This window comes from Ictidomys tridecemlineatus, chromosome 5, assembly GCF_052094955.1.
Source record: "Ictidomys tridecemlineatus isolate mIctTri1 chromosome 5, mIctTri1.hap1, whole genome shotgun sequence".
Taxonomy (NCBI): Eukaryota; Metazoa; Chordata; class Mammalia; order Rodentia; family Sciuridae; genus Ictidomys; species Ictidomys tridecemlineatus.
Window position 1 is genome coordinate 161,030,442 of NC_135481.1, and position 27,537 is coordinate 161,057,978.

The 27,537-nt window shown below is 37.9% G+C and overlaps 1 protein-coding gene across 8 annotated transcripts in view; it reads right to left on the reverse strand.

Annotated features, from left to right (window-relative positions):
• Positions 1-27,537, reverse strand: part of Macrod2 (mono-ADP ribosylhydrolase 2) — a 1,956,002-nt gene that overhangs the window by 125,203 nt on the left and 1,803,262 nt on the right. For 6 of the 8 annotated variants that reach the window (XM_078051387.1, XM_078051384.1, XM_040275965.2 and 3 more), the window contains 2 exons: positions 9,423-9,533; positions 4,953-5,021 (listed from right to left, as the gene is read on the reverse strand). In XM_078051387.1, coding sequence (XP_077907513.1) covers positions 4,953-5,021; positions 9,423-9,533 — 180 coding nt within the window. The remainder of the gene's footprint in view (positions 1-4,952; positions 5,022-9,422; positions 9,534-27,537) is intronic. The other 2 variants (XM_078051385.1, XM_021723258.3) reach the window with 1 other exon arrangement.

Sequence of the window (27,537 nt, forward strand, 5' to 3'; positions counted from 1 at the left end):
ACATGGAAGAATATTCATGGTCTAGTGTTAAATGAAACAACAGAATAGACTTCTTAAAATTTTTTTACCACTGAAAGCTTAAAGGGAAAATAATTATATACTTTTACTTTTCATAATTTTCTATATTAAAAGTATTTCCCAATAAACATATATTGTTCTTATAAGCAGAAAATATATGTTATATTAAAAATAGAATAAATGCTCCCTTTGTAAAAGGATGTCACATTCATATAGATATTAGCTACGGGAGTCAACATTAATATAGTCTGCACGTACATCTTTCTCTTTCCTTCTCTGAGTTTGAGGTTACCCTTTTGAGAAATGAAGAATGCATTGTACAGTAATGTAAAACATTGAGTACCTGGGACACTCCATATATCTTAGTTCTTTCCCCTTCACTGAACTCCAGAGGGCAGACATTTTCATTCCACACTGAAGACTCCAAAAATCCAAGAGTGATAACTCAAGGATGCTAAAGTGTATTCAGACTCTCTATCAGTACAGATCCAGGATGGGGGACCACTTTTTCCCTACTATGATAGTTGAGAGGGTGAGATGCTCGGGAGGGGATGGTACACACCAAGAACCAAGGAAAATGACCAAGGATGGGAATTTCATGGGGGCAAAAGGCTTTGTTTCTCTACAACAATTGAGACAAGGGGAGGAAAAAATCCTCAGAGCAATTCTGAGCCCACACCAGTGACCAGATGTACAATGCTGATGATTGGAATTATTTATATCATCTTCTTCCTGCATGCACAGGAATCCACTTCCTCATAAGTAAACTCACCCTTTCTCTTTTGCTCTTTTTGAAAAGGCTCTTTTCCCAGTTTTCTCTTTTTGCTACAGTAATTTTGACATCTGAAAGTAGACTAACGGTTTAGAAATTCTCTGCCAGTGGACATCCCATTTCATAACTGCCATGATGTGACTTACATGGAGTTCCAAGGGAACACAAGTTCAGGTGTGTACCTGAGTATTAATTGATTTTGCTTTTAATATTAATGAGCCTATGATTTGGTCTAGTTGACCTTCAAATTCCAATTAGATACTGATTAAATAATAGGACAGATAAATCAGGATGTTTAAACAGCACCTTTCTCCCTCCTCAATAAAGTGACTTGGTCTTAGCAGTGGATGAAGATGCAAAAATAAGATCTAAAAGTGTAGATACAACTATAATAGAGAGTCCCGCTTGACTGAAGAAGGCTGATTATATCTTAAATAACAAGGATAACTTTGCAGAATTTCAACCAGAATACTTGATATTCCTATGCATTTTACTCCTGTGTTTATATGGCCCTTTGTCTTTTTGCCTATTTGTTAAATTAAATAGGTTTGACAGTTGTATTTCTGAAATTTTTTTAAGGATTTAAAGTATAAAAACACCATGAAATTAATAGATTATTTTTGCTAGTAAAGGAAGAGTCCCTCAATATATAAATGCATGCCTTGTTTGACAAATAACCTTAGAATGTCTATCAACATTATTGATATTTTCCCAGGCCACCTTTACCTGGGAGTTCATTTAGTTCCATTCTAGTTGCCACATCCTTGACATCCACCCTGTGTGGATGAACTTAGGGTCAGCATGCCTCCTCCTCATATTTCATCCTCCCAACTCCTGCCCATCCTACAGTTGTAGTGATTCATTGGGAACAGCTGTTTCCAGCATGTAGATGAAAATCTAGCTCCTGATCCATAAGCCAATCAGTTGTACCTCCTGTTAGCAGCTTGCAGTAAGCAGTTATGTGGAGTACGAGGGTGATGAATTCCAGTTCTTGGTTGCCAGAGGGAAATATGTCCTAAAATATTTGAACAAAATCACTGGCATAGCTGATGCCTGGGTTATAACACCTCCTATCAAAATTCTGCCACTTTCACACATGGCTTAATTTTTAAAAAAAAATCTTACCTCCTCCAAAATGAGACATTAGCCATTTCATTTTTTACTTGCTTGTTTTCAATCCCTGCACTCTGGAAGATGCTACTTTCCAGTGAAAATCAGTTATAATGATATAAAGCCAACCAATCAACAAGCAAAACTGGAAGTAATGAACGAGTCTCAAATTCTATTGGAAGGAGAAGACAAGGCCTATACACATGGGTGGATCCAAAGCCCAAGAAGATGCTCAGCCAGGATCAAAGTCTCAAAACAAAGTCAAGAGGACAAGGGCTCCTTCAGGACCTTTGATCAGCAAAAATGTTCTGCCACTTAAACTAGAAAGTTTAATAAGCATTTCTATAAGTGATCTTATAACTGCAGGGTTCTAAAATAGCCCTGGTGTCACTGAGGAGAGATATTTCTGCATGAACGCTAATAATGGAGAATGTTTGAAATGAATCCTCAACACTTATGACTTCCTTTTAACCTCAGCTTGACCTCAATCTTGGAGGATTTCAATGGAGAACATTTTTTTTTCATTCTAGGCTATGCATCTATCTGTCAAGATGACAGTTCTGTACATATTAGACACTTGGTCTAGGCGTTATCTGATAATCAATTACAAAGTTGCCTTACATGTGTGCTATTTCAGAATAAAAAGACAAAAATCACCTATGTTCTATTTTTAATTGAAATTAGATTATCTACTCATGTGAACTCTAAACATTTTAATTTTTCCCCAATAAATAGGTTAGTGGACATTAATGATTGATTTCAGTAAAATCCTTAAAACTTCACAATTAGTCTTAGGAGGGAACTGCATTTGTATACATAACAGAACTCTTTGATGGAATTACCACCATTTAAAGTTTTAAGAAAAAAAAATCCCAAAAGTCTTCAAAAAAATTGATCCTGGCATGAACAATTAATGGTGTGAGATCCTAAAAGCATCATTAAAAAAAAAATCACAAACTGTGTTTCTGCAAAGGTGTGGCATCTTCAAACTAAATAACTCAACAGGAAAAATCTCAGCTCCAGGTATTCAAATTAGATTATCTCTTCCTTGCTTTTTAAACAACTGGATCATTTGACTTCATGACACTTTAAAATTTTTATCATAAGCCAAATGATGGACATGTTCAAATTTTTCTGCTTAAAATGAACACCACTTTCTGTTTTTTTTTTTTTTTTTTAACTCTGACATGATCAGGAGTTTATTTCTTTGTCTCTGAACAATGACCTAGAGATTTTTTTTTAAAACCAGAACCCCTGTGGATATCTGACATAAATGACATTTTTAGATATATCAAGTGGTTTTTAGACCAGGGATACCAGAACACAAATTTAAGTAGTAGAAAGGGTGGTATCAAGGGATTCATTTGAAAAGTGGCAACAAACAAGAAAGGAAGCATTTGAAATGACAAGAGCATGGTGGATACTATATTGGGTCACTCAGATCCCACATCAGGAATGAAGAATTTATTCTCCCACATGTGGACAGATCTCATTCATCTCTGGTTTCCATAATGGCTGCAATGGAAGGATCTGTTTTCACTAAAATCCACACCCCCTTCCCAGGGCAGAAAGCATCAAATGCCTTGTCCATGGGAGGTTTGAATGGCCTGATTCTCTCACACCAAGTACACCGCATATCAGAGGGGGTCATACTATTTTCAGACCTCCTCCAGTCAGCCGAGATTTCTTCTGATAATGCATTGTGAGTTAGCTTCTTCCTCTATCCAGCTCTGCTTTCTTCCTTTTCTTATTATAGGGGTGAATTTCTTCAAGAGCACTCCCTAATGAACATCTACTTCCTAATCTCCATCTCATTCTGTTTTCTGGAAGTCCAATCTACACAGGTGCCAGGTGAAGAGTCTAAGCAATTGAGGTGTATTATTGTATCATGTGCAGAAGACATCATTGTCTCCATTCTTCAGAGGAGAAAACTGGAGCTCAAAGGGTCTTATTACTGGTCAGTGCTTGATGCTTCCTTGTTAATGACTTGAATTATTTGTCAAATTTATTTGTGTTGCCACTGGCAAACCAGAATTTAAGTCCCAGTCATTTGACTCCAAAATTCATACCCTGAGCAATTCTCTCACTTGATTTAGGTTAACTAATTCATCAGTTAATTTACCAGGCAAAAAAGTAAAATTGAATTAATGATGCAAATAAATAAGTGTTAAAATTTCAAGGCCACTTTGATTTTCTGAACATTGACTCAAAGAGTAGCAATATCAATGGCAAATATAGACCTATCTGAGGATCATCCCCAAGTGAAGAAATGCATTCACCATACATATCTCAAAGTTCCAAATGGTCTACTAGACACCCATTTATACAAATATAACAATCTACTCTCACTCACAGAATTGTTTTAGTAGTTACCTGTGACAGATATAAAATAATATTACCTTTCTATGTGGAGATGTGTCAGTCAGGAGGGAGAAGAAAGGACTATTTTATTTTCCTTGAGATAATTTTTTAAGGTGTTAACACCATGACATCAGTCTCCCCCCTTATATATTCCACTAATTTTCTCCTAGAAAAGTAAGATTTTTTTCCCCTCTCTGGAGATACCTGGGTCAGCAATGTTTTCTCTTAGTGCTAGCATGAAGAGGTAAGCAATATTTTCTCTTAGTGCTAGCATGAAGAGTGATGTTCTCGCCCAAGTTTTATTGCTAAGAATACCTTTCAAACATTTCTTTCTTGAATAGCAGAATCTCTGCTAGTTGGTCTGCAATTGCCACTCTTTCAAATTTGTTTCTGATGAGTAGCTGTAAATAGTAGAATTGACTAATTCTGGTGTTTTAAATAAACATCTCCTCTAACCATAATTTCTCTGATAATTATCTTAGAAGTGGTTATTTTTTTTCCAGAGGAACAAATGTAAATGTGTATATAAATCTGAAGAGACTAGATATGGAATAAAACAGAATAGGTGGTGAGACATAGAAGAGCTTGAAGAGAATTAGATTTGTTTGCTGCTTCATTTTTTTGTATAAACAAAACACTAATAATCTACTTCTAAGAGTCTGATTTTTAGATGTAGTAAATGGCCTCATACCTTCATCTTTACAGACTTCAACTGTCTCTTCTGAAGCTGGGCTGGGCACAGTGGTATTGCTCACACCATCTGTAAAGCAGAAAAGGAAACATGGCCTCAGAGTTAATACTGTCAAACTGTGACTTTCTGGCTCCCTGCATCTCCCTCCACATTCCACCAAAGGAAGTATGAGCTTCTTTCATACTGTAATGCACTGAATGGTCTTTGAAGGGTCCAGGGGGCTGTGATCCTTTTTCATAATTAATACAACAGAAACCTTCAGTTAAAGACAGAGACCAATGGACTAAAAACTATTTTTTGGTGAAGAATGCTATTTGTTGGTAGTAGCATACCAACCATGGTAGCATTTTACTTCCTTCAGAATTCTCAAAGAATGGAATATAATTTTTCTTGGTAACAGATGGCGAAAGAAAGTATATCCCAGCAAGGTTCTATGAAGGGCCTTTAAATGTGTTTTCTTCCTCTTTGCATAGCTCTTCGGTGGGTTACCAGTATGCCAGGCTACCATACTGCAGAGAATAATTCTGTCGCTGTCATTGTGGAGTCTAGGGAAAAGGGACCAGAGGTCATTTGGAAATTTAGAGGAAGGTAAGCAGAAGCAATTTGGCTTCATGTCATTCAAGCACAGAATGTGGACCAAGGATGTAGAGGTTGGTCCCTGTCCCCCCTCACAGCACCAATTAACCTCCTCCCAGTTGACTTTCTTCTTAGTATCATCAGCATCACAGGCACTCTGTTCATGTTTGGCACCAAGAACAATAACTGGCTGCTAACATCAAAACATATGTTTAAGACATGAAAGATTATTAAATTCATTTGGAATGGTTAATACCTGAAAACTGGAAAAAGTGTGTGTATATTCATATATATGTACATATTTGCATATGCTTATGAATACACACACATATAAATATACATCCTTCTAACACTGATGTATGTATGTTTTCTTAAAATAACATGGTCAGAGAACTAAAGACAATCATATTTTCATGACAAACAACACACATTTGGAGGCAAATCCCTTATTTTCTAGCATATCTTTTGTCCATAATATATGTGACTATTACATTTAGGTTATGCCTCTACTGGAACAGAGAATAAAGTATTTAGTAGGAGGATAGTTGGAGAGAATAAAGATTATTTTTTTTTTTGGTTAGGTGACTATATTCAATTAAAAAAACAAAGAGAGAGAGAGAGCGAGAGGGGGAAAGAGAGAGAGAGAGAGAGAATGAGTTTTAACCTTTCCTTGATGACACAACATCTTTCCATTTCTCTACCTCCCTTCATAGCAAAATTGTCTAAAAGAAGTTATTGTTACTGTTCCCCACCTCCTCACTTAAGCTCTCCATAATCCACTCGAGTTGGTATCTTCTCCAGGTCTTCTTCAAGACTTTCCTTGGCAATCCCAATGATCATGTCTCTCTTTTTTTTTCTTGCTTCTCAGTAGCATTTCCCAGTCTTTGCCCTATTCCTCTTGAGGCCCTTTGTTGTAGCTGCTCCCACTATCTTCATTATTTGCCTAGTCTCCCTAATAATATCACACAGTCCCGTAGTTTTAAATATTATTTATGTCAGTGACTTCTAAACCTGTGTCTATGGCCCTCATCTCTCCCTGGAAATCTGGACTGGTATATCTAATTGGCTTCTTGGCATCCCATATGGTGGTCTAAACATCGTTTCATCGTTAATAGCTAAAACTGAACTATTAACTTTTCCAACAAAAACTGTGCCCTATGGATAGTCTTCTGAATATCAGTAAGTGGCGCTGTCATCCATGTAGTCCCTGAAGCTGAAACCGAGGACTTAACCTGGATCCCTCTTTCCCTCCTAGGCCTCATCCAGTACATCAGCAAGTCCTGTTGTCTCTATCCCTAGAATGTGACATGAATCAGTCCTTTTGGCCTCATTTCCAGAAACCACCATCATTGCTTTCCTGTGGTCTCCTTCTAACTCATCTTCTGCAGCTCTCTGACCCAGTTTCCCTCGCAGGCACAGTGAGTTTGTTAAAACACAGATCATGTTGCTCTGATACCTAAAACCTTCCATGAACATCTTTACTGCAGTTCTTATGAAGTCAAACCATACACCATCAGACACTGTCTAGTCATGTGATCTCTTTCTGAATCTCACACAATGTTCTTCTGAGACCACTCTGCTCTGGTCACACTGGCCTGTCTTCAATATTAAGCCCAAAGTGGCTAAGAGGCATTTTATTTCTGCTCTGCCATCTCTGTTTCTTTCACTGTCTCATCATTCAAATCTCATTTTAACTCCTGTTTCCTCCCCAAATCCAGCCAACAAAAAGCTGCCATCTGGCTATCATTCCTCCATTTTCTTCCAGGCACTTACACTATCTGATATATTTCCTATTTGTCTGTTTATTGTTAGGGTCACCCCACCAGAATACAAACTTTGGGAAAATAGGGGTGCTGTTTTTATTTTTTTTTTACTTACTACTTTATATTTAGTGTCCAAACAGTGTCTGGGTCACAGTAAACCACTGGTATGGATTTGTTATGGACATCTTGATAAATATTCCATATAATTTTGATTTGATTCAATCATGACAACTGTCAAATTTCTAAATAATGCTATTTTGAGATTGTATCTTTTCTCCATCATATGGAAGAGGCCGGCAGAGTTACAGAACAAAAACTGGCACTGGGAATTATATCAAATGGAAAGAAGATATTTTTATTTTGGAAAATGACAGCAGGTCAAAGAGCTTTAATAATCAGAACCATGTCTTCAATTTCTCTGCACTCTGAATAGGGTGGTTGTGAAATGAGCAGAGGGAACATAATGATATCTGGTGACACCGGACACTGTCACAAACGAATCCTGCTACTAGACTCTTGCAAAGCAGTAGGCTCACCTGGAAGAGCATGGGGAGACACTCAGGGATGCAGTTAGAGCTCTCCTTTACATTGAGAGGTACCCATTTGGGGGGTGATAATGTTATCAGAGGCAAGTGCTGGAGAAGAGGGCTTACTTTCTACCACTCTCTGCTCATAGTCAAGGTAATCCCAAATCCAAAAAGAAACTATCTGTACTCAGCTGATTACTGGAAAAATATGAAATAGAACACAGGAAAGTGTTTGTGCATGTATATCCATGCATGTGAGAGTACGTGTATATGTACATGGGTTAGAAAAAAAATATCTATGTTGATAAAGACAGCTTGGGACAGAGAAATGAGTGAATAAAACCCAGGAGACCTCAACAGTCAGAGAATGGCCTCAGCTGTCAGCAGTTGGTAGACAAATACTTGTCAGCCCCAAACAGCAAAAACAGTGACAGCTTTTCACATAAGGCTCATCTTCTACGGATCATAATGATGTGTAGGTTGGGGGGCGGGGAAGGTTGGATAACAACAGTTTGCAGTATCAGAAATTCATTTCATTGCAAGGACTGCGTTTCAGCAAAGGGAGCCAGTTGACCCAGTAATAGGTACACAAGGTCCTTGCTGCCTTGCTTCAGTGCTTTCTTTGATTGGCCTTCTTCAATTCCATCTTCCAGGTTAATAATAAAAGCTTCCAGTTCCCTCGCAAAAGTTCCAAGGTTAATGTGGGAAGTTTTCAGTGGAAAACTTATCACACTACCTGGTTTAATTCCAGGAGTTCAGCATATGGCCTAGGACGTGCTTGGCACACGTCAGACAGAGTCCACTATTTTAAAAAATGCCCCTCTGTGGACCTCATTAGAACCGGAAAGATCACTTGGAAATGGTTGGAAGAAGGATGTTTTTATTTTGATGGTTATGCTGGTAACTGCGTGGTTGTGCCTATTATTCTTTTAAAGGAGAGTGTGCCCGAGTACAATATCGGGTAGAAAGAGATGATAAATCAAAGGTGATTTCAATCCCTTTTGAGCCTTAAGTGCTATTTTATTTTAAAATGTTCAATTTATAATATATGTTGTAGAATCTCTAAACATTCAACTGACACATCTGTCCTTTAGTGAACAGAGGTGATGTCAGGAAGGTTTTTGATCTCTTTTATTGCTCTTAGAGGGTGGGGGGATAGTCAGGCTCCATGACACTATTTCCTATAATACACAGAGAAATAACCAGAAGCATGGCTTTTCAAAATTTAGTGCAAAAAGAGTGAAAACCACTCTATTCATTGTGGAGGAAGAGCATCTTCTTCATTGCCTTTAAACAGTTTCAGTTAATTTTTCCCCCTCAAACTAAATACTCATTTTTGCCTGACCTAAGTCATCCAAGCTCTGACTTGACACTTCCAATCTCTAGCCACCCTTCTTAGAGTATTTACCAAGCAAACTGTTATTATAGGGAAGTGTAATGGAACTGGTGAATGAGACACTGAGTGAGAATGGACCACATTCTATTTAGAAGCACAGGCAACTCATAGTTAACAGGACCGGCAGACCTAAATGAATGTCTGAGTTAATCAGGGAAAAAGGTATAAACATTTTCAAACAATAGCATTGAGTAAAGTTATTGTTCACCTCTGTGGATGAGGCCTAGGAGACTCCTCAAAAGAAATCTGAGCCCACCTGCTTCTTGGCTCTGCCCTTCCATTTCTTCCACACTTTGTTTTTCTTCTGGACCATTCTCATCTTTCAAGAAAACCATACAGGAAAAAAAAAAACACATCAAGTCAATTTATGAAATATCTCTTTATGGCTAATATGCAGCACTGAAATTAATTGCAATCAATGTAGCATGACTCCCCATAAAGCAAGGCAGAGAGATGAATCAGAAGCATGAAACAGAAAAATTACCTACAGAAATAGGTGCATTTATACTCATCCCTTCTCACATGATTTGCTAGATTAAATGTTGAACTGCAGTAAACAAAATTCACTCAGCAGTCCTGTAACATCACTTTGCTCTGCATTTCCCAAATGCAATACAGATTTAATTTCCAATCTACTTTTCTCCTGTGACTCAAGTTACAGGGTCTGTGTAAAGAAGCTTGGTTGAACAAATTTCTGTGCCCTTTATTTTCCTGTTTGATATATGTTGCAAAAAAGTCTATTTTAACTTAGCTTGTACATGACAGTCTTAAACATATTTATGCTATGAAATATTTTCTGGAAATGATTATGTTGGTTTAGTATGTAACTCTGTGAAAGATAAATAAGCAGGACAACAGGGGATGTGTACTAGCAAATATCTAAAATTTTCTTTCGTCTTAAAATGTGTATTATATCAGCGGATTGGTATGTAAAAAAAAAAAAATCAACTTTCCTGATTTTATACCTCATTGCTGGGAGGACTCCCCACCCCCCTCCCCCCCCCCCCCCCCCCCCCCCGCCTCCAATCACTTTCTGTTTAGAAAATAAAGCAAATCAAATGAAAATTTCTTTAAGGATACAAAAACAAAATAAGATATAAAAATATGTAGTTAAGTACAGAAGATAGAGAAACAGAAGGTACCAGCCTATATTAATATGGGTTAAAGATAGTCTCAAATCCTTTGTCTCCCAAGAAATGGAGCCTCTCTTGCTTCTCTCTGAATTCTGACTGGTGCTGGGACTTGCTTAGATCAAGATGTGGTGAAAGTGATGATCAAGGACTTCCGGCTCCTCTCAGAGGAATGGCAGCTTCTGCTTCCTCCTTTTGGAAAGCCCGCCTCACGGCAAAGAAGTTCGGGCTAGCCTCCCATGCAGACAAATATGAGAAGAGAAGGGGCCGGGCACGTGAGTGACCTTTCCTCACACCTTCCCACTTAGCCCAGAATGAGCCAGTGTGACGAGGGGCAGAAGACTCAGCCAGCCTTTCAAAACTCTTGACCCACGCGCAGGCCCAAATCACTTAACCTCATCTTGCTTGAGTGTTTTGACGCACCAGCGTCTGTGAGCACTGCTGGCTGTTAATGAAGAGGCAGAAGGACTGGTAGGAAATCCTCCCCAGAAGAGGCCTTTAGAGTAGAGCTGAAACAAGAACCTCAAGAGCAATGGAGAAACATTTTACCAAGAAGCTCTGGAAAATAAACTATGGAATAGAGTTTCTGATCAGAACACATTTGGATTTGACCTGAACGAAAGGCAAGGTACATAGGAGAGTGAGGGGAAAAAAAGGCAGAGCGTGTGGGGGTTGCTCTGAAGTTGGGAAGAATGCAACCAATAAATCCATAATATGTACAGAATCCCCTCTGATGGCTCAGCACTGTGCCATCTGATGAGGGACAATGTATAATCTTTGACATGAGAACCTGCGGCTCTTATGTCCAGTGTTCTAAATACATATTTATAAGAACCACATGATTCTCTGACATTTTTTTTTCTGTTGTGATTCTCCATGTAAACAACAGCTTTGGCTTTTGCTCTAGCAGGAAATAACCACCATGGTTGATCTTTCCCCCTTAACAAGGCCAACCTGGTACAGTGGCATGCACCAAAAACTTAGCCATTATTCCCCCACTTCCTCCCATCAGGGGAGAAATCCCAGCTTTTCCCAACAGATAGACTTCATAACACAGGTTTTGCAGTGATGTCCACAAGTGAAAGGCTGCCTTTAGAATTAGGCTGGGTACCATGTCCCTTATAGGGTGAGGATAAAGCACTTTCTTACAAAGAGTAAGACAAGTAGGGAAAGAGAAATGAGTCATGAGAATGTGAGGACTGGTTCCAGAAGTTTTAAAAACATAAAAAATAAATTCATGGTCAGACCCCCAAATCCAACCTTCTAATAATAAAACCTAGACTGGCAATTTACCGGGCCTACTTCCCCTGGGCTTTTTCCTCAGTGCACATGCATGCCATCCCCCTCCCTAGCACAGACATCAACTGGCACACTTTTGTTATCCATTTTGAGTATGAGCCACACAGTTTTCTGCTTGCAGTATTTCTGCCTCTGGGAAGCAAACTCAAGAACACTTAGCATGCTTATCACAAAACAAATGCTTTCTAGAAGCATGCTATATTTGAGCAATGTGCCCTCAGATGAAAAAGGTTTAGGGATATTGTTTGCATCAATTTCCAAGACAATGCATCCTCAAATCCAGCAGGGGGAACCAATGTAGAGGTCTTGTTTTTAGAGCCCAGCATATGCATTCTTGGGCAGCAATTAGATTAGCATTCATTGCACTCTCTTTTAGAAGGACATTTTGGCTGGCTTTTAACTTTGCATCCATTTAAAATGCTTCCAATGGGTGAGTTCTTAGTGAAACAGTGGACTTGCCTGGGTAGAAAAAAAATCACATTATTCAGGTGCCCGTAAGTATTTAATAAGGACAAGCTTTCTTTTTATCAGCCTTGTCTGACTGTCTTCACAGGAAGCACATAAACAATAAAAAAGTTAAGTGGAGTGGGGCATATAAACTTGTGGTTTTTAGAAGGGATTTTAAAAGGCTTACAATAAATGTGAAACAATAGGTACAGAGAAGTGCCAAGCTATTTTGCTAGCTTAAAACGTCACACAGAAACTATGTTCTGTATAGCTAAATTCTGTTGATTAATATACCTTTAAAATCACATATTTACTTCAGAAAATAAATTTCCACAGTGTTTATATTGAGTGTGACATAATACTTTGCTTTCTCATGCAGAAAAGCACAGTATTCTGCAAGATTTCTTCTATTGGCTGTATCTTCTCATTTCTCCAGTATTAGGACTCTCACTTCCCAATCTTTCAATCCATATTTATTGAGCATGTTACTGTTTGCAAGAATATTTTATAAAATTACATAGAAATGAGAGAAGAGACTCCTGCTGCAAAGTGAATTTATGTGAATACACACAACACTGGTTAGACTATGATAAGAATTGAGTCCAAGTTTAATTCCATATAAGAGAGTTTTATAAGTGCAAACTTTCAACCTATGTCCATGAATTGCTACCCTGAAACTTGTAGCTCTTTTCGTGAGATGTGCATGGAGATTTGAAGAGAAAGGGAGGTAAATCAGATTAAATCCATCACTGCTCCTGAGGAAATAAACTGATGTATACTATCTGCTAGTTCTATTGCTTTTTCTCATAAAAGTCTCAAGATTTCTAGACAATTCAAATGCAGTGGTTTGCAGATTAGATTCTTGGTCCTAATCCTTCAATTCCCTGTAATAGGATTATGTATCTCAATGTCCTCTCACTGTGTACAGAATACTTCCAGGCCATTGATGTTGGGCTTGCCCATGTGACCTGGTTTGGACAATGAAATGCTACTGGACAGAATGTGAGCAAAGGGATTGAATATACTGCATAAATTAATTTGTTACATGTGCTCCTGATATTTGCCATGATAGGAAGATATCCCTGTAGCTGCTGTTTTAAGGAGGAGAGAGATATGTGGTGCAGACTTGAACCCAAACCACAATCTGGAGCTGGGTTCAGGCAACTCACAGCTGGAAAATACAACCACCCAGCTGAGCCCAGCCTCCATCAACTGAGAGTAAATAAACCATTGTCAGGAACTGCATTTGGGAGTGATTTGATATGCAGCAATATTGTTGTTGTGAGGAACTGATGATAGCTAATTAATAAAAAATGAAATGCTTATTTTTCTTGGGTTAAAAAGACTTACAGGAGGCATCACAATACCAGACCTTTAATTATACTACAGAGTTAAAGTAACAAAACAGCATGGTGTTCACACCAAAGCAGGCATGAATACCAATAGAACAGAATAGAAGACACAGAGACAAACCCACATAAATACAGTTATCTCATACTAAACGAAGGCACCATAAACATACATCAGAGAAGAGATAGCTTCTTCACCAAGTGGTGCTGGGAAAAATGAAAATCCATCTGTAGCAGAATGAAATTTGACCTCAAAGTGGGTCAAGAACCTAAGCATTAGACCAGAGAGTCTGCCTTGCAGAAAATGCAGGCCTAACACTCTATCATGTTGGCTTAGGAAATGACTTCCTCAACAAGACTCCTAAAGCACAAAAAGTAAAATCAAGAATTAATAAATGGGGTGTTATCAAACTAAAAAGCTTCTTCACAGCAAAGGAAACAACTAGGAAGGTGAAGAGAACCTACAGAATGGGAGAACATCTTTGCCACCTGCACCTCAGATAGAACATTAATCTTTAGGGTATATATAAAATACTCAAAAGACCTAACACCCCAAAAACCAAATATCCCAATCAATAAATGGGCAAAGGAACTGAATAGGCACTTTACAGAAGAAGATATATGAATGGTCAACAAATACATGAAAAATGTTCAGCATCTCTAGCAATTAAAAAATGCAAATTAAAACCACACTGAGAATTTATTTCACTCCAGTCAGAATGGCAATTATCAAGAATATAAGTAGCAATAAATGTTGGTGAGGATGTGGGGGAAAAGGCACACTCATACATTGTTGGTGGGACTGCAAACTGGTGCAACCATTCTGGAAAACAGTATGGAGATTCCTCAGAAGACTTGGAATGGAACCATCATTTGGCCCAGTTATCCCACTCTTTAGTATATACCCCAAGGACCTCAAAATCAGCATAGTATAATGATGCAGCCACATCAATGTTCATAGTAGCTCAATTCACAGTAGCTAAGCTATGGAACCAACTAAGCTATGAGGTGCCCTTTGACAGATGAATGGATAAAGAAAATGTGGTATATATAAACAATGGAATGTTACTCCGTCTTAAGGAAGAATGAAATTATGGCATTTGCCAGTAAATGGATGGAACTGGAGATTATCCTGCTAAGTGAAGTAAGCCAATCCCCCCTGGCAAAAACAAACAAACAAACAAACAACAACAACAAAAAACCCCAAAGTCCAAACATTATCTCTGATATGTGGATGCTAACACACAATAAATGTGTATTGGGGGAGAATAGAAGTTCACTGGATTAGACAAAGGGGAAAGGAAATGGGAATAGCAAAGTCAGTAGAATGAATCAGACAAAACTTTCCTATATTCATATATGAATACAGGACCAGTGTAACTCCACATCATGTTTAATAATAAGAATGGGAATATATGGGGCTGGGGTTGTGGCTTAGTGGTAGAGTGCTCGCCTAGCACGCACGGGGCACTGGGTTCGATCCTCAGCACCACATAAAAATAAAATAAAGGTATTGTGTCCAACTAAAGCAAAATATTAAAAAAAAGAATGGGAATGTAATTAGAACAAGTTTTTTCTCCATATATGTATAGTATTTTAAAATACATTCTACTGTCAAGTATATCCAAAAAGAACAAACGAAGAAAAAGGCTTGAAGTTATCTTTTTTCCAAGTTAGCACTCAGCCTTTAATTTTGCACTCTCTTCATCCATATTTTCATTTCACACATTCCAGAATTGTCTAGAATATACATATTCGAAAATAAAATTAGTTTACATGAAAGAGGACTGCTCCTAAAGAGTGTGCACTGCCACCAATAAAATAATGTTATGTGTTTCTTTAACAATACAGTTACGGGGGACCGAGATTAATACTAGTTAGAGCCACCTGGCATTTATTGAGTATTGCCTATATTCTGTTCAGTGTCTAAACGCTTTGCACAGATTATTAAATTTAATTCTCATAGCAACCCTGTGAAGTGTTATGATCTACATTTTATTAATTAGAAAACTGAGACACAGAGATGGTTAGGAATTTGTCTAGTGATCCATATATAACAAATAATAGCAATAAGGGGCTTTAAATACTAGTCCTTTACCACCCACTTGGAAATGTAACTAATATTTGTTGTTTGGATAAGATGCTTAAATTATGAGTCATCAAAAATATGGGAAATAATAATACAAAAAGAGCTGACGAACTAAGCTATCATCTCCTACAAATTTGTTGAATTAACAGAACACAAAGAACATTGGAAATTAAATCCTTCTGGCACTTAAACAGGTGGGAGCAATGGTACTACAACTCTGAACTTTTTTAAAATGTAAAGATCTTCATGCCTTTATAAATTACCTTTTTTCATTATATCTTTTTTTAAAAATATTTTTATTAGTTGTTGATTGACCTTTATTTTATTTATTTATTTACATGTGGTGCTGAGAATCTAACTCAGTGCCTCACACATGCTAGGCAAATGCTCTACCACTGAGTCACAACCCCAGCCCACTTTTGTTATATCTTTATTGTAAAATTGTAATGTAAAATATATTGTTCTTTTGAATAATTTTAAACAACATAAAGTTACAAGAAAATTTCTTTCTTTCCCCCCCTGAAATTTTGGAGAGTAAATTGCAGATGTAACCATTCCCTAATCACTCCCATCAGCCCCGAATTCTTTGATGTATATTTTCTATAAACAAGGATATTCTTGTGAATAACCACAACATGCACATCAAGAACAGGGGATTAACGCTGATGACATTCCCGGTATCTAAGTCAGAGACCACAAGAAAATTTTGCCAATTTTCCTACAATATCCTTTTTAGCATTCTAGGAGAACATAGGGCATTTCCTTGTCTCTGGTTTTCTTCAATCTGAGCTGGAGATGCCCTCATGACTTAGCCCAAGTCTGGCCCCCCAAAGCCCCTCTCCCTTCAACGTGGGCACCTAACATGCTCAGCCTTGCAGAACCCATTAGGTCCCCTAATTTTCAATTCTGCAAATATTTCAACAAAATCCACATAGATGTATTTAAGTAGATTGGAAATCACAATCTAGAAGTTATATATATTCTTCATTATCATTCAGAATAAAAGCACAGGACTGGGCTTGTCACTCAGTGGTTAGAGTGCTTGCCTAGCACATGTGAAGCACTGGCTTCGATTCTCAGCACCACATATAAATAACTAAAATAAAGGTCCATCGACAACTAAAAAAAAATTTAAAAAAGAATAAAAGCATAGATTGTCCTATAAATTGGAAACTGGGATAATATGGCATCTTTTACATAGGTACACCATCCTATAAATGGGACACTGGGACATAATGACTCTAGGAAGGAAGGAAATAAAGAAGGAAAGGAAGGTGGAAAAGTTAATTCCTGAACTTTAAATGTTTTGTGCTGGAAGTGTCATCAGCTGATTGATCCATGTTAATCGATTACACTTTATTAGAGTTCCAAGGTGGCTATGAGAAGCCTCATACGTGTCTTTCCATGCATGGTAGAGGAGTTATCTTCTAACATGAGTGGCACCTGCTGCTCGAAAACTTTCCTTTTGCACCACTTAGATACTTATACACCTCACAGGTTACCGTGAATCCTGAAACAGACTCCACTGAGTTAATCTTTATCTCAATTTTTTACAGACGGGAATTCAAGTAACTTCTCTGATATCATAGTTTATGGCAGAGCTGGGACTTCAGTTGAGCTTCAGATTATGCCAGAGCCTGAGGTCTCTCTCTTTGCCCATGTCCTCTGCTCAGCTGCTGTCATGGTTTGATATAGTTTGGACTTTGTGCCCCAAAGGTTCATGTGCTGGAAGCTTGGACTCAATGTTGTGGTATTGTAAGAGGTGAGGCCTGGAAGAAGGAGAATAGTTCATTGGGGGTACTGTCTTCAGAGAGGAATAATGAAGATCCTGAGGACTCCAGTTAGTTTCTAGAAGAATGAGTTGTTATAAGAAGAATAAGTCTGACTCTTAACTGTCTGACTTCCTGTCCCAACATGTGGTCTCTTCTGCATGTGCTTTTGCCATTGCAAAACTGTCAATCATTAGGCCTTCACCAGAGGTCAAACTGATGGGGCTGCCTGATTTTTGGACTTCTAGTCTTTAAACTGTGGGCTAAATAAATCTTTCTTCTTTATGAGTATCCAGCCTCAGGTATTTTGTTATAGCAACAGCCCTTTCTTATAGGAGATACCCCTTGCAGTTCTTAGCATTCAGCACAATGCCTTATAGCAATTAGAATGTTCATATATACTTACTCACAGATAAAAGGAAACTTCATTTTTCTCCCTAATCATTAGTACTTTTTCTTGAAACATTTTTCAGCTCTCTACGTAGAAAAGGTATGAATTGTATCTGAATTTTTGCTTAAACTTTAGTAAATTGTAGGTTAGCTTAAAAATTTCATGCCTCTTCTATATCATAGTTTTTTTAAAAAAATTATTCTAATTTGTTACATATGACAGCAGAATGCATTGCAATTCATATTACACATATAGAGCTTGTTTGTACACAAAGTAGACTCACACCATTTATGTCTTCATACATGTACTTAGGATAATGATGTTCATCTTATTCCACTGTCTCTCCTTCCCCTATGCTATCCCGTCCCTTCCTTTCTCTTCCCTTTGCCCTGTCTAGAGTTCGTCTCTTCTTCCCATGCTCACCCCACAATCCCATTATGAATCAACATCCTTATATCACAGAAAATATTCAGCATTTGGTTTTTTGTGATTGGCCTACTTCACTTAGCATTATATTCTCCAACTCTATCTATTTAATGCCATGATTTTGTTCTCTTTTAATGCTGAATAATATTCCATTGTGTATATACACCACATTTTCTTTATCCAATCATCTACTGAAGGGCATCTAGGATGGTTCCACAGTTTAGCTATTGTGAATTGTGCTGCTATAAACGTTGATGTGGCTGTGTCCCTGTCGTATGCTGTTTTTAAGTCCTTTGGGTATAGATCAAGGAGTGGGATAACAAGTCAAATGGTGGTTCCATTCCCAATTTTCCAAGGAATCTCCATACTGCTTTCCATATTGGCTGCATCAATTTTCAGTCCCACCAGCAGTGCGTGAGTGTGCCTTTTTCCTATATCCTCACCAACACTTATTGTTGTTTGTATTCTTATTAGCTGCCATCAGAGAATAGTTCTTAATAATCAAATATGGTGAAGTACAGGGAGCGCAGGTAAGTTAGAGTTCATCTTTTTACCACCATTCCTGGGGCCACTATGTGTCCCCTCCTTCTAAGGCTGTGGCAATGACTTTTCAACATGTGCTGTGGTTCCAGCTCTTGTTCTCAAGTCTATTCTTAGCATAAAAGTCAATGTGATTTGAACCACACCAATCCTCTGCTCAAAAGCTCTGATGGTAGCAAGACCTTAAGTGTTGGGGACTCCTTGTGTTTTCCTGCCCTCACTTCCTTCTGATCTCTTCTCCACTTGTGTGATGCCACCATGCTGGTCTCTGTGCCGTTCCTCCAGTATTGCCTGGTGTGTCCCCCGCCACCTCCTTCAAGTCTTTGCTAAACTGTACCCTTTTCAATGGGGTCTGTGATGTATATTTTGTTGAATAGTGCAAACGATTTGCCACCTCTATCTACTCTCTTCTTTTCTAGATTAATTTTTTTAATCCAATCATCCATCATTTTCTAATCTATAATTTATGTGGGTATTATATTCATGTTTATGTGTACCTGCCCCCTCTCGATTATGAACTATTCAGGTGAGGATCTTTGGTTTATTTACAGATGTCTCCTAAGTACCTAGAATGAGCATTGGTTTATGTTTAATAAATATTTGCAAATTAATAAAATGTGCTGTGGATTTACCTGCCTGGCTAGTTCATGAATTAGTCAGGAAAAAGAGGGAAAACTATTTTCAGATTATTTATGAAATATAAGGGCCATGAATCATGTAGGGAAGAATTTTTCAAGGAGAATTGTCTAGACAGGAGCCCAGGCCTTTGTTATAACATACCCATCACTGTTTTGTATCCTCCTAAGAGCACCAAGCTAAGAGAAGAAATTCTTTTCCCTGGCCAGTGGAGATTTTGTGTGGAGTGTGTTACAGTACTCTTCTCCAGATTAATGACTTAAGAGTCTCCTGGGAAGTACTGGGACATCCATAGCCAGTATGGGAAAAGGCTGATCCACACGTTCCTGCCTGGCAGAGCCAGTCCTACTCCAAATAAACTCAAATAGCATTATAAGACTTTATGGAGGAGGCATAAGAGTCGTGGGTTGATCCTCAGTTCAGGGCATAGAAGCAAATTCCCTCAGCCTTCTCTCTGTATAAGCATGTCTTAAATAGTATAGTTAACCATGCACAAGGAAGAAGAAATAACAAAACTTGGTATTTCCAAACTAGATGTGCCTGTCAAGCAAGACCTAAGTGCAACATGAGTTCAAGGAGAAGAGACTAGCATGCAACTATCCCTTCCATGTGTTCAGTATAATGATAAACACCGTGCTTCATGGTCACTCCATGGTATGTAGTCAAGAAGGAGCTCAACAAATATGTGCAGAGGATTAAACATTGTGGCATTTCAGCATTGAAAGTATGACCTTGGCAAACCCAACTTGCTGTTGCATATCTTGGTATATAAATAGCATAAACCAATGCACCAGAGGTCTATTTTCAATATTACTCTGCTAATAGATAACATATGGTTTCCCATATGGCATGTTAATACAAATACTTTTATTCTGATATGGTTAGTTTTTAATCCAAGGATTTCTAAGTACTTTAGAAAAACTATTCATTAGCACAAACTTCCCTGGGGAAGTTGCAGTACTTTGTACAGATACAAAGCATCCTGCACACAATCAATAACCATTAAGGAATGACAATAATAAGAAATACACTAATGTGTCTTTTTTTAAAGAAACAAACAAATACAAATTAAGCAGCTTTCCCAATGTCTTCTAATGTCTTTACAGTGCAACTGAGGTTAGAGGTCTAATTACGCCGATACGTTATTCTAGTAGTTTATCTATAATGGTGAATTGACCATAAATTACACCCATTCAAAGGCGTACAAATAACCTGGTGTCTACCTCATATCTGGGAAAATTATGACCAAGGTGAAGTTAGCATAATAGCATTACAATGAGATTCCCTTGTGCACTTTCTCTTTCACTCTCAAATAAAGCAACAAGTGCATTTTTCCATTAACTTTAAGCCCTAAGGTTAAATTTCCTTCTACAAACTGTATTTCTGCATACTGTCATTTATGTTCCTGAATTGAGATAACCAGTGTGCCCACACATTTGTTTAAAACAGGCACACAATGTGCTTCGTGCAGATGTTAAATACAGAACTGGCAAGAGGAACTGCTTTTTTGCTGAAGAATGGAAAGTATATAAAGATGTTCTTTAAATAGAAAAGTCACCCCATGAATACATTCAAAAGCTGTTAAAAATCTTTGTCATCAATTAATGTTTGTTGAATACCTACAAAGTTCAAAATGCTGGAGAGGGAATAAATTAGGCTCTTTGGGAAACAAAAGCCTTTCCCTTTGGGAGTTGACACAAAAGGATGGAATGGTTTCCTGAGATGTTCCTGCCTACACAAGATGGAACTGAGGCTAGAGATGATTATTCAGAATACGGATAGCATTTATTTCAAATATGTAGAATAATGTGGAGTATTTGAGCTGAAGGAAATGTGTGACATCAGTGAGTACGCCGACTCTCCAATTGGGGTTGTCCATGTGGCCCCTTGGGAATTTACTGATTGCAGGTATCCATGTGTGAGTGCAAGTGCCATGTGGGGCAACTCCCAAAGGGAAAGTCTTGTGGACTTTGTATAGTTTAATATCTGTCCTCTCTAGGGTGCAATTTAATAGACATATATCTGAGGTTATGAGCAAACCCCACATTATCCTGGAAGGGAAAAACTTTCCTTTTCATATTTTTATCACTTTCTTCCTTTAGCATATTTGTTCTTTCTGGAATAAGACTTTGCTTTTTAGGTAGTGAAAATAAGAATTTCAAGATAATGATTTGGAGTTTTGAAGTTTAAGATGAAAGCAATGTATGAGTTTTCCATGATTCAATATGAACATTTTGTAGCAATGTCCCCTCACCCATTATAGTTCTATAATATAGTCTATAATATATAATTGTTGATATCTACTCCAAAGCTGACAACTGTAAAAACAACAGTCCTATCTATATGTATCTTGCCACTACTTTAAAATTGCAGAATTCCAAAAATGGATTTACTTAAACATATGTTTATTGAATCTCTATATGACATTGTACCAGAATGAATTTCTACATATTATTCCCTTTACTTCACATGAAAAAAACAATAATTCCATTATATCCTCATGGGATTAGTTCCAGGACTCCCTTGCACACCAAAATCCATGGATGTACAAGTACCTTATATAAAACGGTATACTACTTGCATAGAACCCACACATAACCTCCTGGATACTTTAAATCAGCTCCAAATTACTTATAATACCTAATACAATGCAAATACTATGTGCATGTTATTCTACTATATGGTTTAGGGAATAATGACAAGGGAAAATATCTGTACCTGTTAGTATACACATTTTCTTTCCCAAATATTTTAATTCTTGGTTGTTTGAATCTGCAGATGCAGAACAAGAGGATATGCAGGGCAACTCTAATTTGCAAGTAAAGAAACTACACTCAGCAGACAGAACCAATGCTTAGTTGTGTAAAATTGGAGGCATAGAAAGCCCTCTTCCCTATGGTGTCATGATTTTCTCAGAGGAGAGTAATTTGGCAGTTATTGCATCAGAAACAGGGGTTCTCAAACTTCACTGAGGTTCAGAAGGACTTGGTAGACCTGTTATAGCACAGATTGCCCAGTTCTGGTTCAGGAGGGCTGGGGTGGGACCTAAGCCTTTACATCTCTAACAAATTCCCAGATGACATTTCTGATCTGCTGCTGGTCTGGTACCTCACTGTGAGAAGCCCTGGTCTAGGTTCTAGATTATTAACTAGTAAGAACAGAAAGCATGATATTGTTTACTTTAATTCATTAAATATGGCTATGGACAGCCTACTCAGCTTTGTGACTGCATTGCTCATTTTCAAACTTCTGAATTTCTACAGCTACCAGTTGAGTAATCCCTTGAGACTATAGTAGTATTTCTTTAAAAAAAAAGACCTTATAAAATCAATGCACAAAATTTACCTTTTCACTAAAATTTCACAAAGGGTCCTAATCAAATTACTTTATCTTTAAAATGCGATAAAAATCTTTGAAACTTTGAAGAAGTTTCCTCAGTTCTGGACACTGTGTTGGGTGCTACAGACACAGAGCTGAACAAGATGGGAACTCGCATCCTCCAGAAGCCTAGAGGAGAGGCAGAGGGGTGACAGACAACCCCAGTTAAGTACAACAAACACTGTGCAGGAGGCAGCAGAGAGCTGTGGATGTTCTTAGGGTGAGCACCTAGTTCCAGTCCCAAGGGCTCAGTGACACGTTCTGAGGAGGCCCCGCCTCAGCTGAGACTTTTACCATGGAGCAAAAATTTACTGACCTGCTCGCCTCTGTCAAGAATCTGTCCTCTAGAGCCATGCTGCCACTAGTGATATCATACATGACTTTTGGACACTCGAAATATGGTGAGTCCAAAGTGAGATACGCTCGCTATACATGCAAAATACATATCAGATGCTGAAGACAATACAAAAAAAAAGACAAAATATCTCACTAACAATTTTATATTGATTCCATGTTGAAATAAGACTTTGGATATATTGGGTAAAATAATATAAGATTTAAAGTTCATTTCACCCATTTCTTTTATAAAGTAGCTTCTCAAAAAAAAATTTGGAGTGACAAATGTATTTGAGACTTAATATTAACTAGTGAGGAAAGGAGTCAAGAAAATAAGAGTCCATTGGGACTGTCACCAAGGATCTCATACGCCACTGTTATCACTTGGCACTCACCTCTCATTTTTGTGTGCAGCAGTGGCTTCTCCTCATGAACATGCTCCCTGAGGGTTTTTTATGGTCTCCACAGGATGCTTGTCCTGCCCAAACTACAGTGTGGGGGAGAGAATACCACCCTCAACCAATGATAAATGAGGGGGTTTCCCCATGGAAATGACATTTGAGCTGACAAGTTTAAGGGTATTTTACCAAAAAATTTAAAATTAAATTAAAATTTAAATGTAAAATTAATGGGTAGAACTTCATGAGGTAAAAGTGGGGAGAGGGATGACTATGTGGAGAAGTCCTCCTATGGAAAAGACCTTGACATCTTTGACAATTTGGGAGGGGGCAGTGGGGCTGGAGGACAGACACTGAGTGCCATATTTTGGTAAGTGGAGCAGGATGAGTTGAGGGGAGAAGGAGTGTTCTCCATGGCGTGGGGAAAAAGACCCAGAGCATGTCTGTTTGGAGAGTGACAATAATTCAGTTCTGTTGCAACACTGACCCCACAGGGAGGGGAGGCAGGAGCAAAGCCAGGTGAAGAACAAGTGGTCATATAAGAAAGGGTTTTGTATCTTTTGTTATGAGTGAGACACGTCTATGGAGGGAGGGTAGTAGGGAGCCATGGAAGTGTTCTCCCTCACATGGCTACTTCGTCAGGCACTCATTGAGGGAGATAGGGCAGGAGGAGCAGTCGTGACAAGCAACCTTCTTTAGAATTGATTAAAATACTCCAGGGAAGAGATGACAGTGGTCTGAGATAAAGGGAGGGCGGGGCAGGTGAGGAAAGAGAGAACAGGGTAGATTTAGCAAGTGTTCCCAGATCAATGGCTTTGGTGGGTGGTTGCATGGAGGTGTGAATGAGGAGAGACGGTGGTAACCTCTACAGGAAAAGTTCTGAATTATCCTAATTAATATACATAATAACTTTGTGGTACAGATATAGTAAATATTCTGTTTTATAGATGGTCTTCTAAATTCAGTAACTCCAAAGTTTCCAGAGCTGGCAGGGAGTAGAAACAGGATTTGAGCCTTGATCATTTGCCTCCCATATACAAGTGAATAATCAGCATGCTGTACTGCTTACCCTGAACTCCACTCCAGCTGATGGCTTAGGGAAACCAGAGTGTAGGGAGGCTGGGAACAAAGCGTGTCATGTAGATTTAAGGTGACTCAGATATGCAACAGAGACATTTTAGTAGAAAGAAAGAGATGCCAAATAGATGAAAGAAAAAAAAATCCCAGTAAAAATTCCTCTAAAATGATATTTAGAAAATTGATGTATATTTTAAAAAGGTGAAATATGCATGGGTCAGTCTTTTTTTTTTGAGGGGGGGGTATGGTTATGTTACTTACAGATGTTCTTGATTAGTTTTTTTTTTTTTTTGTGACCTTGTCTGGGTTGTACATTTTGACTGATGGCCTGAGACAGTTGCTTCCAATATTTGTTCTCTTTCTGTCACAAATAGGAATATATCCTATTGTCAGCCCTCAGGGAGAGCCTAAGCAAAAGGACAACCACATACTTTCTGTGACTTCAGACCTATTGCAATTTCTTCTTCTCCAACATGTCTCCAATATCCTCATGATGTCTTGCCCATTAAACCATGTTTTAAGAATCAGCTGCCATTTTCAATTTAGTATAAATTACTTTTATTTAGTAATGAACCTGTCAGCTCTCCCAAGACTACTGATAACTCTAATCATCTAACCTTCTTACCTATAACAGTAATTCTATAATTACTATACTGAGCAGGGAATGTTAAATTTACCCCGAAATTTCCATTAGGCATAATAATCCATAAAGAAACTTTGGGGGATCTGATTTCATTTTTAATAAATAAAATTCTGCAAGTCAATTCTTAATGTCTGCTTCCCAATTGTCTGTGTCTTCCCCCCCATGCCAGGGTAATGCTGCCACAGTGGATCATCTTGAGATCAGAACCACATTCTAAATCGTCACCTGAAACAACCAGTCAACAAACTCGAACACTACGAAAAAATTGTCAAGGGTGGTTGAGGATGATATTTTAAACGAGTCCACGTAAATATCAGAAGCCACATCAAAAGACAAATAGGCACATCTGTTTCTCCTCCCCTGGTGGCAAAGTAGGCTACAGACTATTATGCATTGCCAGTGTGTGCAATGCTGTAGACATAAAATGACACATGAATCCCTAGCTAAGGAATATTCTGGCATGTTCTTTGTACCAGCTGCCAAATTGGTCAATTTGCAGAAGTCTGCCTTGATCTAATACACTCTTTTTGAATAACTGTAAAGGTTTTCCAGCTGTCTCCTCTCCACCAAAATATTTTGGGTAAAAAAAAAAAAATTATCAGACTGGCTCATAATCAATGAAAGAGAAATCTCTGCAAGTGATGGCTCTCATTCAAAATGTGAATCAGTCTGCCTGGTGGACATTGGCCTGGTCCCTCTCTTGAGTTCCAGGGAAAGTCATTTAATACGTAGAGCCCCTGCCTATCTAAAGAGATGGCACCCCTTGAGGAGGCAGCGGCTGCCACAGGGAACAATGGACAAAAATAATTTGATGGTAGAGGAATGATAGAGTGTTATGGATAAGGAAGACCACAGGAGAACAATCCTACAGCCATTACTTGAAGGTTTTCAGGATTCTCTATCTCCTTCGCAGTTTGCTTTTGAGAGCAAATTACTCTTCATTTCCCAGTTCCCAATACTAATTTCAGATCTTACTAGATGTGATGGGACCAATTTCTCTGTTTTATTAACCCCTTGGAACATTTGTAGTTTCTAGGAGTGCCTGAATGGCCTGAGATGTTAGCACTTATGCTACAAATAAGTTTTCTTATGAAAAACCCCAAATAACAATATCGTAATAAATGTTGTCCTGTGATTGCAAATGTCAATCAAAACAAGTCAAGTTAGATTAAAAAAAAATCATTCTAATCACATGGCAATGTTGGGACAAGTATCCAGATACATGCATCTGCCTTTTAAACCATTCAAATGAATGGCAAATGGATAATTTCCTCAGCAACTGGCTAATAAATTTATGATCAAAATCATTTACAAGAACAAATGATTACAGGAAGAAACATTATGTATTTGAAATGAAAGATAACCCTTCAAGATCTGACCTATTAAAGCTAATTAAATTATGACTTTGGTCAGTTTTGATTAAACCTAATAATGAGTCCCATGTGGTAAACTTGAAGAGGATTAAACAAAGACTTAACCATAGATGATTAAAAAACAGAGATACAGACCTGATTCACTGACTCTTTAAATTATTCAGCCAAAACTCCCTCCTTTTGCAAGAATTTGCCAGTCTCTGCATGGTCTTTCTGTGGCATCTCAGGTTAGCAATTCTGTAGCACTACAGGTTTGGGCATGGGAGTAAAATAAGGATGTGGCACTAGTTAAATGGGATGTGAAACATTAGAAATGATGTGTTTTTAGTTTCTTCCTTCAGCTTGTTTTTCCTTCTTCCAGTTTGGATTTATTAATCATACTCCATATTAACACATTTTCTTTTCTTAATAGGTGGGCTAGGTAATATATTTTTACTAATGTCCTCATGAAAGTAGAGTATTGAGTATTTTTGTTTTTAAGAATTCTCATGTGAGGATTTTAATTTTGTAGTTAATAAAGACACAGGGTATGTGTGTATCTGAGTGTGTGTGTGTGTGTATGCATAGATACCCTCAATAAAGCATACTGATATATTAGAAAACCATAAAGACCTAAAAGCCAAATTATGAGGTTGGATTATTTTCCCTATTAAAAGCCAAATCTTGGGGCTGGGGATGTGGGCTCAAGTGGTAGCATCTCGCCTGGCATGTGTGGGGTGCTGGGTTTGATCCTCAGCACCACATAAAAATAAAATAAAGATGTTGGGTCCACTGAAAACTTAAAAATAAAATTAAAAAAAAATTCTCTCTATCTCTCTAAAAAAAAAATCTGACACAAATTCTCATTGCTATAGAAATCCTTTCTGGTGCAAATATTTAATGAAGAGAAAGTAACACTTACTGGCTGACTATATATTCTTTATTCAGTGTGTTGGAGAAGGTTATTGTTATTCACTTGATGGACAGAAATGCAAAATGAGTTCTCTAAGAAACCATCACCCTGCAGGTCTATAATTCTTCTCTGACAGAACCACATTAGTCA